At 35.9% G+C, this 16,959-nt stretch overlaps 1 protein-coding gene across 19 annotated transcripts in view; it reads left to right on the top strand.

Annotated features, from left to right (window-relative positions):
- The window catches only part of PTPRC (protein tyrosine phosphatase, receptor type C), an 81,222-nt gene that overhangs the window by 52,627 nt on the left and 11,636 nt on the right, over nucleotides 1-16,959 (top strand). For 8 of the 19 annotated variants that reach the window (XM_046944231.1, XM_046944230.1, XM_015290233.4 and 5 more), the window contains 18 exons: nucleotides 470-565; nucleotides 931-951; nucleotides 1,365-1,502; nucleotides 2,028-2,114; nucleotides 2,961-2,990; nucleotides 3,765-3,980; nucleotides 4,485-4,607; nucleotides 5,977-6,162; nucleotides 7,144-7,275; nucleotides 8,295-8,447; nucleotides 10,735-10,940; nucleotides 11,805-11,865; nucleotides 13,155-13,263; nucleotides 14,465-14,496; nucleotides 15,565-15,680; nucleotides 16,217-16,307; nucleotides 16,403-16,479; nucleotides 16,736-16,772. In XM_046944231.1, coding sequence (XP_046800187.1) covers nucleotides 470-565; nucleotides 931-951; nucleotides 1,365-1,502; nucleotides 2,028-2,114; nucleotides 2,961-2,990; nucleotides 3,765-3,980; nucleotides 4,485-4,607; nucleotides 5,977-6,162; nucleotides 7,144-7,275; nucleotides 8,295-8,447; nucleotides 10,735-10,940; nucleotides 11,805-11,865; nucleotides 13,155-13,263; nucleotides 14,465-14,496; nucleotides 15,565-15,680; nucleotides 16,217-16,307; nucleotides 16,403-16,479; nucleotides 16,736-16,772 — 1,911 coding nt within the window. Of the gene's footprint in view, nucleotides 1-469; nucleotides 566-930; nucleotides 952-1,321; nucleotides 1,503-2,027; nucleotides 2,115-2,960; nucleotides 2,991-3,764; nucleotides 3,981-4,484; nucleotides 4,608-5,976; nucleotides 6,163-7,143; nucleotides 7,276-8,294; nucleotides 8,448-10,734; nucleotides 10,941-11,804; nucleotides 11,866-13,154; nucleotides 13,264-14,464; nucleotides 14,497-15,564; nucleotides 15,681-16,216; nucleotides 16,308-16,402; nucleotides 16,480-16,735; nucleotides 16,773-16,959 lie in introns of all 19 variants that reach the window. The other 11 variants (XM_046944236.1, XM_015290234.4, XM_025152740.3 and 8 more) reach the window with 9 other exon arrangements.

Genomic DNA, 16,959 nt, shown 5'->3' with positions numbered 1-16,959 from the left:
ACTTTAAGGAGGGTTTCTTAAATATCAGCAGGGTGGTCCAGGAAAAGTGCTGGGATTTAGAAATTAATATTAGTAAAAGTAAAGGGCTTTTAGTAATACTGAGTCAAGTATTTCTAGCTTGCATGTAGTTGTAGGTTATATACCAGTCAGGTTTTCCTTGAGAAGATAATTAACCTTGGTGTTTTTCTTGCTAATAAAGTCATTCCTCTTTCATCCAAGTTAAGCTCCATTTGTTGATATTACTCACACTGCTTTGTGATGAACTGGGAGATTTTGAGAGTTTTAGTTTTTGTTATTGCAAAATACACTGAAAATTATGAAAATGTCATTTAAGTACTGTCCAGTATCTTCTGTCCTAAGAAACATTGCTTAGAGAAATCCATACAAACTTCCAGTCTTTTTCTACTGTAGATGAGCTTCTCACCTTCATGCATTTCTCACTTGATGATATCTTTTTCTCACTGTGCAGCAGGAAATGATAATTTGACCTCTGCCAGCTCTCTCTCCTCTACGTTACCTACACCTACACGCTCCACATCATTCTCACCTCCAAGCACCACTGCAGGTAACTGTGAAATTGGGACCATGGCACTGCTGCTCTTCTGTTTCAGCTGAGCTGGCATCCATCACAGCCTCCTTGAAGCTATGCCCATCCCATAGGCTGCATGGCACAGACTCCCTCAAGACTCAAGAAAATGAAACTTTAATGTGGACAGTATCAGTTCATATACCATATGCTTGATGTTTGGGGGTCCTTGTTGTTGCTACATATCTTTAAATATTACTTTAGAATAAGTAATTTCCCAAGGAGAGCTCAGCTGATAGGAGAGATGAATTATTCTTTTTTATTATTATTTTTATTGTGTGATTATGTATGATTCATTGAAAGTATAATTTACATTTTTTTCTCTCTCTCTTTCTCTTCTTAAGGAGTTCAGCCAGCATCAACTGGTAAGAAATGTTTAATTTAAATTACAGAACTTTGTTGACACCTTTTTTTTTATGGTTTCTTCTTCCTTTTCCTGCTCACAGTCATCTTGTGTAATGCCTTTTCATTCAGCCCGCTGAAATGAAATAAGCTTTTTTAAGAGGGTAGAATATCAAACAAGTCTGCTTTTTAGTGCTGTACTTGAGAATATTTAAACTCAGCATATAGTATGGAAGATGTGCAACCAGTACCATAATGGATTACGTTTGCTGGATATTCACTTGCCTCCTGTTCCCCCCAGCACTGTGAGCCTTGCACATTGTGGTACCATTGACTCCTACCAAGTTTGCATTGCCTCAGCAGAGCTGTATGCAGCTTTGTGTCTCTTCTCAGGTTAATGTCTCCAAAGCATTTGACGCTGTGCCTCTCACCACAGGTGCCTCTCCCACAGCCAGCACGCACCTCTCCACGCACTCAGGCTCTGGTCCGACCACGGGACTCGGCCACTTGCAGCATAGCAGCCCTGCTGCCCTCACCACACGCACTCTCACTGCCTTTCATCAAACTGTATCAGGTTTGCTTACTTCTTTCAGGTGTCATGCAGTGCCCTCAGAGCTGTAGGGAAAAACAGAGTACTTTGACCTCAGGGTAACTTTTTCCACCTTGTGGTTTATCAGATAGAACAGATACTTGCAATTCAGCATAGTGGCAAGAGCCCAATTGTATTTGGGATCTGGTATCTGATGGACAAGTCTTGCAGTCATCTCAGTAGTATCGTAACTCCAGTGAGTGAGGCTGCTATCAAAGCAAGAACCACACAAATGGACTTAAGAGATAAGAGGAACTTGTCAGTGGTTTGTCTCCTTCCATGGCAAAATTCATTTTTAAACAGTGTATTCCTAAAAGTTTGCTTTGTTTTATTGGATAAATAAGCATGGTCCTTCTTTCAGCACCCTTCTCTAACTTAGAAAAACCCTGGATTAAAATAAATAAATAAATAAAAGGAAGGAGTATAGTGTATGATATTACTGGTGACATAGCCATATGCAGTAGTCAATTTTACTTCTTAAATGCTGATGTGTTGTTTATTCCCTTACAGATTATTACAGTTCAACATCCTTGCACAACACCACCTCACCAGTCATCACGCCAGCAAGCACTGAGACCATCCCCACTAGCACAATAGGTGACAAACTTGCACACAGTTGTCACAATTATGATACTGCAAGCACAGAAAATGTGTTAGAATGAGAGAGATAATCCTGAATTATTTAAAATCAAACTTTAGGAGTAGAACTGCATTAAACTTAAGGGTGTTTTTTTTTTTTTTTTTTAAGTAGTATTATTAAATGCACAAGACACAAGATAAGCTATTTGCTGAGTGAATGAAGAATAGCAGGGGCACTGCTCAGCCAGCCTGCTCTCGTGCTGCAGGGATGCAACTCCAGGGCCCTTCTTCAGATTTCAGTCTCTTTGGATAATACTTTAATTTAGTGCATTTTAAATGATTGGTTGCAGGATGAAGTTCTTTGTTTGAGCTTCTGTACAAATTTCCTAAACACTGGCTCTTAATTCCTTTTGGATGTTCCAGTGTAAAAATAATTGCAAAGTAGTGTGTAATGTTGAATGAATCTGTTTTCAGAAAGAGTAGCTGTGCATACAGTAGGTAAATTTTGTTTCTTCAGTGATATTATAAACTGTCAGTTAGACATTACATAGCATATGTATTCTGGAACACTGTTATAACTCATATCACAGAGAATGAGTGAATTTGGGATATTCTGGTACAACTTTGTATGGAGTAACGTTACGAAGAAGCAGTTTGGCACCATTTGAAGATGGTGAAGCATGCATGATCTGTAAAAGAACTGGCTAAGGAGAGTGTGTAGGTAGTTGATATTTTCTTCCCTTTTTCAGATGTGAGTAGAGTTACAATATTTGTAATGCATTGAAGAGTTTTGAGCATTATCAGTTGTACTCCTCTAACGCTCTGTGAGAAGCATACCTTCATTTTTTTTTTCTTTTCTTACAGAAAGTACTACAACAACGGAAGAACCTTGTGGTAAGAAAGAAGCCCCTTAGTCATCTCAGCCCTACTGGCTGAGCAAATCAGTAAACTCAAAGAAAGCTGATCACAAAAACAAATTAGTTACCATATGAACTGTCTTGCAATTCTGGAAGGTTGGCACTAAAGTTATTAACTCTTCTGGCCTTCTCATCTCCATTCATAGAGCTGCTGAGCTGCCCCTGTGCTAGGCTGTTCAGGGCTATAGAAGAACCTATGTCCCTTTCATGAGGCCCTCTCTAATTTCCCCCCCCATCACGCCAATAATCACACGCTGCAACATGCAATTCATAGCTATAGTAAATCCAAAGCTCGGATGCTGATTTCTCTCTTTTTGAAATCACTCCCCTCTCTGATTTTCAGGAACGGCTTTTGTTATTTACTGGATGAAGTGTTTTGAACAAGAAAATCTTAAATTTCCCTTCAAGCAATTGATTGAATGTATCAAAGTAAAATATTTATCTTTCAATGGACATTTTAAATAACAATAAAAAATGTTGTTCTAGGAGGTTAATCTTTTAAATTCTTTAGGTTTCCTTACTAGAGAATGATTTAAAAGAATATTTTCCTAAGTAAATTTTCTGTTTTAACTAAACTGTTTTTAAAGTAGAAGTTAAATAAAAAGTAAAAATGAAGTATAAAAAAGCAACCATTTTCCTGTATTTTCTAATTCTTAAAACGAGTATGATGCTGCAAGTGCCAAGAAAACATTTAATACTTCTTAAAAATTGTCATAAAATTATAGTTGACTATTTTTTCCTTCTCTTTTAGATAATAGTATTGATTACGGGAATATAGAAGAAAAGAATAACTCGGCTGAAGTTACGCTAAAGAATCTCAAAGAAAACAGAATATATGATATTCTGCTGGAAGATGGGAAGAGCTTATCAGTGAATGCCAGCAACAACATAGTAATGCTTAATTGGTGCAGAAGATATACAGTTCAATCTCGTAATTGCATTGTCATGTATCTTACTATTCCACCTGGTAGGTATATATGGGTTTTAGTAATTTCTTCTTTATTTTTATTTACTTATTCATTTATTTTGCATATGGTAGTTCAGCTGTAATGGTTTTTCTAATCTACTGTTGTCTTTTCAGGGACTCTGGTAGAGGTTTTCATGTAAAAAACGTAATTTTCTCATTGTAAATGTAAAAAATGAACTGCATCTGCGTTGGCCACATGCAGCATGGCTAGCAGTACCGAGGCCACCCAGTATTTGAAAGCTATTTTTTATGCTGGAGGTTTTGTTTGTTAACGATATTGTTTTTGATGGATTAAAAGTTTCATTTTTTTATGTGAATGCCAACATTGTCTTTTATTTTGTGAACAACTTTTAGTTTTCAATTTCAGCTTCTTGTTAAATTTTTTGCATATTATTCTGTGCTAATTGTATCTTCATGTTGCAGAACAAAGAAACAAATATATATATATTGATTTGTTGTATTCTAACTATTATAACAGTGATATTTAATATTAATCTTTTCTAGATGAAAAAAGGTATACTTTTGATGTCGAGAGCATTGGAAACGACAATGCAACATTGCGTTTAAATCCTTTATGTATAGATTGCGAAGATGTCTGTTCTAATGTGACTGTTAGCTGCAAAACAAGTAAGATACATCTAACATTTTAAATGCTGATTGTTTTTTTTTTTTTTTTTTTTTTTTTTAAGCAATGTAGATGTTGTTTTTGGATGAGAGTGGCAGATCTAAATTAATTGCATTAGTGTGAGGGAAGAGTTGTTCAGAATTTCTGAGGTCAGCAGGTCAGACTGCCCTCTGGGGTTCGCATGGCTTACAGGACATGTGGGGAGAGTTCAAGCCCAGAAAGCTCGATTGCTGAGATTACCAGCTTCACAAATTGCAGACATAAGAAATTTTTTTCAGGAAATATTATTCAGGAACTAATTTTCCCTGAAGGAAAAGGGAGAGCTTAGGGTCCTGAGTGTCTGCTGTGAGTTGCTTTCTTGCAAACTACCTAGGCATCTGGCTCTGCAGGCTCCTGTACAGTGAGAGTTGAGGCACTCTGTTATTGGAGTTTGCCAGCTTTGGAGTCTGAGGAAATATTGGTTCGGTGGCAACTGATGTTGTACAGAAGGTATGCTGGATATATCCTCACATCCTAGAAAAATGTATGATGAGTGTTCTGTTCAGTGTTTTCATCAGTCATCTGGACACAAGCATTGAGTGCAGGCTAAGTCTGTAGATGATACTAAATAGGGAAGAGCTATTGCTTCCTATAATGATAGAGGTGCCTTGCACTGAGATCTTGATAGAATAGAGTGTTGTCAGTCACTAACTGTGTGAAATTTAACAAGAGCAAATACTGGACTCTGTACCTGGAACTGTGTAATCTTGTAAGCTCATGTAGTCTGGGGAACAAAGTGCTGCAGCGCAGCCCTGCGTACAGAGACCTGGGGGTTTTAGTTGATGGTAAAAGTTCTCCTCAGATAGGATAGCCAAGCACTGCAACAGTTCCCGAGGGAAATGGTCATGTTCTCAAGCCTGCTGGTGTTCAAGAAGTGTTTCAACAGTGCTCTTAGATATATGGGGTTTTTTTATTTTGCACTGGAATTGGACTCAATGATCCTCGCAGTCCCTTCCAATTCAGAATAAAGTCTATGATTCCAGTGTCCTGGGATTGAGGTTTTACACTTGAGGGAGCTGAAGATTGTGATGGGAGAGCTTCTAAGAAGCTGCATTTCTGCCATGAATTGCTGTAATTTTTTTGCGTAAACTGTTGGAGGTTAAATCACATCATTGTTAGTGATGAAAAGTAAAGATCTATGCAAACTGAATTGATATAAAAGTGCATAGAACTCAGTCATCAGATGAGCTTGTATACTTTTCTGTTTGAGGTACTTCTTTAGTTTTCTAGCTATTATATTGATTAAATGCAGTAGAGCAAATCCCAGTTAAAATGCTGGTATGTACTTTTAGAGTTGTGAAATATATTAATTAGATGTTTTTGTGTCCACAGATTCCATAAATTCAGGAGGCACTGGGAATTTAACTGGTAGCTACGAATTGATGAAACATGATATAAATGCTGACAACATAACGATACTTTCTTTATCATCCGACAGTGAGTACCTCTGCAGAGTTACAGTAAGGTTTTTTGAAAAGAATTTTACCAAAGAAGTCAACATAACTACAGATTATGATGGTAAGTATAATGCTTATTTTTGCTTTATATTCCATATATTTCTAGAAAACCTATTATGAATTCCATTATCTCTTTTCCTGAGGGTGAAGGTATACATTGGGCATCATGCTCAGCCAGTCTCAGGTTCTCTGTCAGCTCCTGCCACTCCATCTCCTGTCTGTTGTATCTTTTGACCATAGTCGGAATTGCCTTTTCCTTTTTCAGCTCCTGTCTCAGACCTGCAGTCTGATGCCATCCTCTTCTTGTCTCAGAGATTAACTTCTTTTTTTTTTTTAAGAGAGAGAACTTAGCTTAATGTAATCAAGTTTCAGCGAATCATAAAATCATACCATAGTATCATAGAATGGCCTGGGATGAAAGGGACCTTAAGGATAATCTGGATCTAGTTTCAACTCCCGTGCCATGGGCAGGGTCACCAACCACTAAACCAGGCTACCCAGTGCCTGAAGATGCAGGCCTAGCCAAAAACAAGAGTTGACTTCTTGCTTTTGAAAAAAGATGTGATAGAATAATTGCAAAGAATGTCTCCAGAGATAATGATATGTTTTTCAACAGCACTGTCCTTGGAGATGGCTAAATGGTTTAGCTTTATTTTCTGAATTAAACACAAAATCACCCTAAAACAAGTAACCTGTAAAGAAAAATTCAGGATAAAAATAAATGTACGTATTGTTAAAATTATAATGAATTTAAAATATTGCATTTTAATTGGAAGTGTTGGAAAATTTTAGTGATATTTGATATTGCTGTATTCACCTGTATCTCAAATTTAATAAATTTATGAAATTTCTCCGATTTTATGATTTTCTATGTGCTCTCTTTGTAGTTATGTATAATTTCTCTGAATGAAATGTACCAGGCAAAATCTTAAATGATATTGTTATCTTGTGTACTACTGAAATTTCATCAAAGTAGATATAAAAGGGAGTATTTTGCATTTTTATTCAAACTTTTTCTTCCCACCACGTTTTTTTCAAACAGCTCCAAAAGCACCAGAAAACCTTACAGTGCATCCTACTGCCAGAAATGTAACAGTTACGTGGATGAAACCTACCGGCACATTAGAAGAACATATAGATGGCTATATTGTGAAGTGCAATAACACTTCTCAAAGTAAGTATTGCCCCTTTATTATAGAATAATTCCATACGTATGTTAATATTTACAGAGCACTGAGCATGATGCATTTTCCAAATGTATTTCGTACACCTGTCCAGTAAAAACAATTAAACATTTTTTGTACAAACGTTTTTTAACGTCTCTTTGAGGTTACTCCACTTCAGTGATGTGGATATTCAGTTTATCATTTCAGGATATCACGCTGTCACACTTCAGTTCTCGTGTGTCTTGCAGTAAAAATGTTACCTGATAAGTTTTCAGCACAGTTCTCTCTGCCTCAGAAAGTGCACCTACAGCTTAATGTATTTTCTGACAAGATATGTTTCTGTTTTAAACAAATCAGAAATGTGTGAGAAAGTGGAATCATTTTTTCTCCTAGGGAAAAACCCGTTTTGTTATAGAAAGGTTAAGAACAATTAATACAAAAACTTTTAGCTATTATCTTCCCTTAGGACTTTTTTCCCTGTTTCAGCTTAACATAGTAGATTTTGTGCGTAGGTTGTCGTAAAGCAGCACTGAACCTGTTTATTCCTTCAAGGATGATAAACAGAATTGAACTTTTAAGAAGGACTGCAGATGTGTGTTTGCTTAGTGAAATGGTGGAAAGAGCAAAAAGGGGGCTGCCTTCTGTGCAAAAAGGACGGATGTAAAAGTCAGGGGTCTTAAGTACAGGATTGCATATACATGTTTAGACAAGTAAATCCAGGTTCTTCTCACTCCCTTCATCTATGCTGTTTTAGACTATTACATTTAGATGAATGTGTCTGTCCCCATTATACTGGGACCACATATTCTGTCTGTGAGCTTTTCTTCAAAATAAGAAACGTGCTGGAAAATGATTTCTTGAAAAGAAAGAGCCTGATATGTTATTTCAGAAAATATTTCTCAAATTTAGATAGTAACTAAAATTGGATAGTAATTAAAGTGGAAGTACACAACAGTGGATTTGCATAACTCTAACGAGGTGCAAGAGGTCACATGCATAAATCTTAATTTCATTTTTCTTTTTTAAGACGTTAACAGGAATGAGACCAGCTTTACTTGTGGTGATTTAGAACCTTACAGCACTGGCTCTGTGTCTGTAAGAGCATTTAAAAAAAGCAAGTATAAGAATAAAAACTTTGAGGGAGAAAAAGTGAATGGCAGCTTTCAAACGAAACCAGCAAGTAAGTCTCATTTGCTAATTGTTGCAAACAAGGCTGACACTAACACAGGAAATATATAATTTCTCATTATACTTCATTGCAGTTTTATATATGTTACTACTATTTCCCCATAAAATTATTAGCATTAATATTTTACCAACATTTATATCATGAGTGTTTCATTTTTTATTATTTAATATTATTTTAATTAAACATTTAATATTTTTATCCATACTAGATTATTTTTTTTTAATTGCATTCATTTGAAATTTATGACAAGAAGAACAGAAGAACCCCTCCCACCAGATTTTGAATATATTTCCTGATGGAGACAAGGGTTGATATAGGCATTACTGCTTCCTATTTTATTGGTGATGGTGGTGATGGGTTGATTGGTTTCTTTCCCCCACGGCTCAAAACTGAGCACAGAAGTCAAGGTGTGGCACCACGAGTGCCACATAATCTGATGGGATACAAAATTAATATTTCCTCCAGCTCCACGGAATAAGAAATAGTGAAAAAAATCCTGAAAACTAAAATATTATTTGTGTGCTAGTGAGGTCGCAATAGCTTAAATGGGTGTGCTTTTTTGAATATGCATGTTTGTTTTTGTGTTTGCTTTGTGTTACTGTTCTTGTTGCTTTGTGAATATCACCAAATCTGACTGCTGTTTTTATTAATGTGTTTCTGTAAGTCTTTGGGAAATATTTCTGGCATGTTATCCTTTTGAATTCAAATTCTATCTCTCTTTGGAATGTTGAGATTTTTGCATCCAGTTTTGCATATTATTCATGAAAGCACTGGAATCTCCCTATTACTCTGGGTCATTTTGGTAACAAATTGTAGCTTATATGTACAAGAATATAAAGATCAAAATTATCACTTGAAGTCCCATAGTTATAAAAGAACATCAACAAAAACTGATAAATGCATTGATTGATAATGTAATGTGTTTGATCTGAGACTTAACAAAAACTGAAAAAGGACCTTATTTTTTAAACAGTCCTAATTAGAGGATGATCATTATTTATTTAATTGTTTGTTTAAATTAAGATAACCTAGTTGGAAAACTTCTGTATTTTGGAGCCCCTACTCTCTCGGGCTCCAGTCATATTTTAATACATCAGGTAGAGATTATGGTCCATGATGTATTTAAAGGTCTAGGAAAAAAAAAAGTTGCTTTATAATTCGTGAAAAGTAGAATTTGATTGTTTCCATGGATTCGTGGTGCTAAACCTTCTCCAACTGCTGCAACAGATGACAGCAACATGATCAAGCAGATACCGAGATTATTTTTTTGATGTCTTGAACAGGAGAACGTCATTAGAGCACAGCTCCTTGGGAATAGAAATAGCAACAATTTGGAAAACTTTTTTCCATCTTCAACACACAATTCCCACAAGAAATGCTTTCTTTGTCCTTGTCCCAGTTCTTTCAGCAGCATGGTGGAACTCCCAGATGTGCCCTGTAGATAAAAGTGAATCAGGAACCACAGCCCATCCAGCAAAGCAGTGTATGCCCTGCTTCCTGCTGCCCCCCAGATGAAATGTTCATAAAGCCTCACATATCTTAACTCTCCATATGAAGAAAAAACAGCTGCATATTTATGCTTCTTAGTGTACTGGCTTGCAACTTGAAGTGGTTTTTGAAGAAAATTTCCATGGCAGTGTGGCTAATAAAGCTGCCTATTGTGGATGGTTATTTACTGTGTTCTGAGGCTTTAACAGCTCTCAGTGAAAGGTCCCTTGGGCTGTGTCCCCATTCTTAAATCTTTTGCAGCACAATGCAAAATTAAAGGTAGAAAACATAGATCAGGGTTAATAGGCTTAATAATATCTTAATAACATAGATGTGTTAGCATTAAAAAGTAAAAAGTTTTAGGAGTTTTAGGGCAATATGACACTTGAATCCAACTAGTACTTTTCCACATCAGTTTTGAAACCTATATACTCAGGCTGAAAACTTTGTTCCCATGTTTTGTCTGTTATCCCACGTTCCTCAAATGGTTAAGTGACATCAGAAGCAAAAGATAGTTGCCATCTTATTATCTTTGCAGCCCGACTTCCAACGGAGCTCTGTTGCTCTCAGCTGTCTCAGTTCCGTTTGGCATCTTTTTCAGTTTGTATAAGGCCAAATTGATTTCCCAAGTGGATTTTTTGATCTTGTTAAATTGGGACTGTGATTTTTAAGGAAGGAATTGTATAACATTGTTAAGAGAGGATCTAACATTTAGACATGAACACATACTGTTAAAATGTTTGGTTTGAAATGATGAGAATGGATCCAGTAACACCTCTTTTACAAACAGAACCAGAGAAAGTGACTGACTTCAAACTAACATTGCTGGCTGATAATACTGTCAAAGTTGCCTGCCGAAGTCAAAAAGTGTATGGAAATGAAACAAAATTTAAATTATCTTGGAATTCCAGCAGCAACAGTGGTGAGAATCAGAGGAAAAATGAATGCAATTTTACAGTAAGAGATCTCTCTTACTTGACAAAATATACGTTTAAGGTAAGTAAACCCATTAAGGTAAATGTAAAGCAAAACTCCTATATTTACATTGTTTAGGTGCATTATACTTGATTTTAGAGAAAAAAGCAAATCTGGTAGTGGAGATCATCTATGGATCTGCAGGCAGGAGATGTAAACAAGTAGCTATTACTTATGAAATAACATGTCTCTGCATATGTTTCTAGTCGTATCAATCAAGCCTTTACATGCTACTCCATGTAGGTTCTGACCACATGCAACGTACAAGCTGAATAGCTTGGGACAGAGAGGACTTTCTATAAAGAAAATGAAAAAGGAGGGATAAATGTACAATAGTATGAAGAATATGAACATATCTAAACAAAGCTGGTATTTTGTTTAACAATTAAAGTAACCAAAAGTTAATATTTCCAGAAAGCAACTTTATTTACAGTTGTCTTTGGCTTTTGTAATTTAACTTTTTATGAATAAATTCCAGTACAGTAATTGGCTTAGAAATATCCAAATCAGTTTATTATTTATATATTTGGTATCGAAGCAAATAAATTAATGACGCCTCATTACACATTGTTTGGTTTCTCTTTCAGGTTTGCGAGATTTGGTTAGAGACAGAATATATTTGTAGATGCATCTGTCTTTGACTTTGTAAAAGGTCTCCTATTTCAGTAACATTGTTATTCAGTCAAACAATTATTTCTGGATCCAGATCTCGCTGTAACATAGCTGGAAACGTGAGATGCACTGTAACATGCTGCCAATAAGATTGATTCATTTAAAATAGATATATTTGTAAGACCTACAGATTTTTTCTTTTTAAAGAATTTATGCAATCATTTTTACTTGATGCATCTTAACATTTTTATTATTCTCGCCCACTGTATGCAGATATCTGTGTTTAATGGAGTGTATACAGGAGACTCGGTATGTGAGGAAATATATACCAGATGTAAGTAAAAACGTACAGCATCTTTACTTCTTGAGTTTAGTATGGAGTAATGGTGTAAATTCTGAATTCTGTTACAATCTACCTATTTGTATAGGTAATAATTAACTGCATTCAAAAAAAAAAAAAAATCCTTCTTCAACATTAATGTAAAAGAAAGCATGTTAACAACGCATCAAATACGACTCAGAATACCTAAATAGCCATGGCTTCCTCATGACACATTCTAATGTATTTAGAAACTCATTCCTCTAACTTAAACCGTTCATTTCCAAATTACTTTCCTGCATTCAGATGTTGTGTTCCAAGAGGTGTGTTTTGTGGGGGAATCCCCACTCCCGTGGAGTGTGTGTGTACAATTCTAAATATTTTAAGAAAGTCGAAGTATCGTAGGCATGAAAAGTATAGTAGATGAGATACAAATAAAGAAGAACTTCGTATATTACTTAACTAAAGTAACTTATTTACATGGAAGGCTTTTCCCATTGCATCTTTTTGGGAGACATACCTTCATGTCTTCCAAAAAAGTCTAATCAACCGTCAGAGTCACAGGAAACATGTCACTGATCTCTTACATGAGAAATCCTGTTTTGAATTCAATTCAAGATGATGGCTGGATTAAAGGAATTGGATAAATGTCTTTTTCATTTGAAGAATATCTGTTACTAAAATGTTTTGGTCGAGCTCGCAAGGGCTGTCATTAAAAAAAAAAAAAAAAAAGATTAAAAAGAGATAAATTAAGAGATGAGATGAGGAACAGAACTTTTTCTGACCAACTACCCAAGACTTCACATGCCCATTCGTGTAGTGAGCAAATGATGACAGGATGGGCCGTCATGCAGGGGGTGGGCTGCACTTGCTGGTGGAGCTGCTGCGGCCCTGGGGATGAGGTCCCCCATTCCCACTGCTCACACGCTCAGAGCAGCTCCAGCTTCCTGCTCAGTGAGCACAGCATGCGGACCAGGGCCATGCCAGGCTGGTCAGCTGTGGCATTTTGACAGGTGGACATGGAGGACTACAGTAAAAGTTTTCATAATGAGGAAGAAGTTGTTCCCTCCTTTTCTGTGAGCTTAACATTTTTTTGTACTGTGGAATAACAAATCTAAACTTAATATTTAAAAGTACTTAGTTGTTTTCACATACACACACACACACACCCCAAAACAAAAATCAGAGCCTTGCCCTGGTTTGTGTACATACTTTTTAAAATCAAAGAGAGAAAAAATAGAAAAATTATATACTGTTAATTATTTATCTGAGAAATAATGTGTTTATTCTTTGCCTGTCTCTAGATAACTCGAGGGCCCTGATTATATTCTTGGTGTTCTTGATTGTTGTGACATCAATTGCTTTACTGTTGGTTCTGTATAAAATCTATGACCTACACCAAAAAAAGCTTAGGTAAGCTTCGTATTTCTCTCCCTTTCTTAAAAAATGTTTTGTTTTTCTTTTCTGTTTTTCAATAATATTTCACAAGCGTTAGTGCAGAAGTGTTAGAAGTCTCATATTTCACTAATCCTTGGAACAGTCATCCATTCGTCTTTTCATCCTTTCAAAAGAAACTCAGAATCCCTCTTGTTGCCTTGTCTGGCAGTGCAAGTACGGTGAGAGAGAATTAAAATCTCCCTGTTGTACCTTTTTGTCTGAAACACGGAGGGACAAACCTGCTAGAAGAAAACACTTGCCACTACGTTTGTGAAAAATATCCATAAGTTGTCCGGAATACCTCTTCTAAATGATTTCAATTAAAAGTATTGGGAATGATACAGTTTCTTGGGACTGTTTTGAATTCGGTTGGAGAAACTGTTCATTGCAGCCATCTCTGGACTGACTTGACAGGTCTGTAGGATGATGTATTGGGACAGGACAGCTATTGCCTTCCCTTAGAACTGTGCTAGAACCCCAGGCTGACTGCTGCTCCTGCTGTGAGGGGTGCTGTGCAACATGTGAGGGGACATTTACTGCTGGCACGGAAGGAGGACTTAGAACAGTTTCTTCAGAAATCTCTCAGCCTTCGAGCCACAGTAAAACCAAAGGGTTCATATCTTCCAGATCCTCTCATCCCTTCTTTTCTCACTAGGAGGGCAGGGAGCTGCTCTTCCTCAGATTCTTTTCTAATTCAGGAAGCAGAATCAATTTTTGCCTATATGACTCTAGAAAACTTTGAGTTGTTCTGTGATGTTTTAGTACTTAAACTTAATTTTATTATTATTTAATTTTATATTTTTTGTATATGTAAGTTTTCTGACACATGTTTAACAGGAGGACCAAAGATGGTTTGAGGAGTCACTCCAATCATTAAATTAAAGATGTTTCCTACTGGTGATAAGGACAGAATTATGCAAGCAGTAATGCTTTTTGATGCAGCTCCCTTGTTTCTCCCCCTTAGTAGCGCTCAGTGCAGGGCAAGAGATCCCAACCACATCTGCCCACAGGCTGTCAGACTCAGCTGTAGCATTCTTGTTTTACAGTGAGCTTGTAATGCTGTCTGTTGGTTACTGAAAAGCCTTGGTGTTCCTATGTGAAACTGCATTTATTTAACTCGTTATCAGATATATGTCATACCAGTCAAAGCTTTTACAGATTCTTTTGCCTCTTACAGCAATTCTTCTGAAGTCATCAGCCTTGTAGCAGGTGAGTATCTTTATATATTTAACAGGTGGAAATAAAATAAGTCAGATATCTTACTGCCAGTTTTGAAATGTTTACATTTAAGGTTATATATGTAGATTGCAAATATTAGCATAATATAACCTAATTTGAGGAAATTTAGGAAAAAAAATCTTCAGGATTTTTGATATATTGAAATATTGAATTTCAAATATGTTTCAGAGGTATTTAAGTTTAAAAGAACTAAAAGTTTATCAGTTTGAAAAACTCTTATTTATTATTTCATTGAAAAAACAGTTGTTATCTCTGACAATGGTCATCAGATTTGGAACCCTGAAAACAACTTCAGAATCAAATATTGCTTCACCTAGAATTTTCCTTCTGAGTATACCTTTTTCCAACCTCTACTGCTATAGCACCATCATCCACCTCTGACATCATGGGCCAGTATTATGAAACAAGAGACATAACACAGTATTGATATTCCAATTCATTTACTCAGACACATATAATTGCTTAAAGAAATTTTTGAAACAGAAGTGAATATATAACATAGTTAGAGGTGTTAAGCCTTGTCAATTGTTATCCTTAAATATAACACTACAGATTACTACAACAGAATATGATGGAGAATATGTCAGAGAAAATTAGGAAAAGTAGGCAACATATGTTGTTATTTTTCGAGAGAAATGTTAAGAGGCTGTTTATACAGTAATTCAGTTTACCATTGCCAGTAAACAATTAGAACACCCACGTAACTACGGTGGGTGTTTGGGCTGTCTGTTGCAGTGACCTGAGTGTGACAACTGCTACTTTGTGCACAAGCACACTTCATGCAGAGGCCCTGCACACGGCCTCCTGCTGGCACACCCTCAATTCCACAGCAGAGCTGGGCATGTTCTGTTATTCGTGGGACCTATTTGCTTGTAGATCTCCCGAGGGACGCCAGTTCGCGAAAAATTAACACGCTCAGTTAAAATAAATGGGTTTGTCCTTTTGTTCATACAACTGACAGTTTGAGAATCACATTTGCTGAAATGTAATTTGTATTTTAAAAGCCAGTAAAGATAAATGTTCAACATGTTTACACAGTTAAAGATGATGAAAGGCAGCTTTTGAACATAGAGCCAATACCTTCAGAGAAACTGTTGGAGACATACAAGAGGAAGATTGCTGATGAAGGAAGACTTTTCTTGGATGAATTTCAGGTTTGTCACTGGCTTGAAATATACCACAGATTTGTGGCCAGGTGGTAGGAAGAATTCTTTTCAAGAGCATGTCTGAAGTATATGCACTGCTTACAAATAAAACCCAAAGAACAGAAACCTGAGTGAATTCTCATCAAAGGTCAAATAAGGCTCCAGCTAATTTTTCTACCAACTTCTCCTCTTTGCTAGATGATATTACATTTTTTCCTGTTCTTTCTGGAGATGGTTTTCAGCAAAAGTATAATATACATAGTTTATAAATAACTCATTCAAAAGTACTTTTTGAGGTAGATTTTCTCTAGTCTCTCTTAAAATGTAGGATTGGTGATATAAATAATACTGTGTAGATATGTAAGAAAAGAAAATGAATGTAATGACCATTATAAATGAAAGAAATATTTGAAGTAGTATGGAATGAAACAGTGTTGTCTTCCAGATTCTTAGCAGAAATAAATTTCTTCTGTATGTATTTGATTGTAAACAGCAGCTATTTTGAAGTACATGATTACCAATTAAATAAACATTGTTATTTACAGAGCATTCCAAGAATTTTCACTAAATTTCCAATGAAGGAGGCCAAGAGGAGCCATAATCAGAACAAAAACCGTTACATTGATATTCTTCCATGTGAGTATTTTTACAGTTTTTACATGGTGTATTAGTACTTCTTTTCTCAGTTCCTTGTGAGAGTATAATTATTTTGTTTCAAATAATTTAAACAGATGATCATAACCGTGTTGAGCTCTCTGAGATTCCAGGAGACCCAGGATCAGACTACATCAACGCAAGTTATATTGATGTGAGTGTGTTTTACTCGTACAAAATTATAGGCCTTATTGAAGAAATTTTGTAGTCTGTGCATTTCATACATTAAACAGCTTTGAGGATATCCTCGTGTGTTCATTCCATTTGACAATGCATTTGAGATTATTGGGCTGTTGCATATGGAATTCACATTTAAAGCTACAAATCTTATAAGTTGCTTATGCTGCTGATGATGATGCTGCTTTTTTTTTTTTATTATTTAAGTTGAATAACATTGTACATTTTTATAGGGCTTCAAAGAACCAAGAAAATACATTGCTGCACAAGGTAAATTTAACCTTAAAATATCTGTTTTGTTCTTTCAATCACTTTTTTTTAGGGAGTAATCACAAAGTAAACTTAAAGTAAATTTAAAGAGGAATTGAAAGTTTGACGTTTTAAAATTTAACGAGAAAATGCTTCCAGTTAGTTTTGGCTTAGAGAATTTTGTGAAGGTGAACAAATAATACTTCAG

Source organism: Gallus gallus, chromosome 8 (assembly GCF_016699485.2).
Source record: "Gallus gallus isolate bGalGal1 chromosome 8, bGalGal1.mat.broiler.GRCg7b, whole genome shotgun sequence".
NCBI classification, from domain to species: Eukaryota; Metazoa; Chordata; class Aves; order Galliformes; family Phasianidae; genus Gallus; species Gallus gallus.
This window is presented reverse-complemented; position numbering and strand designations above follow the sequence as displayed.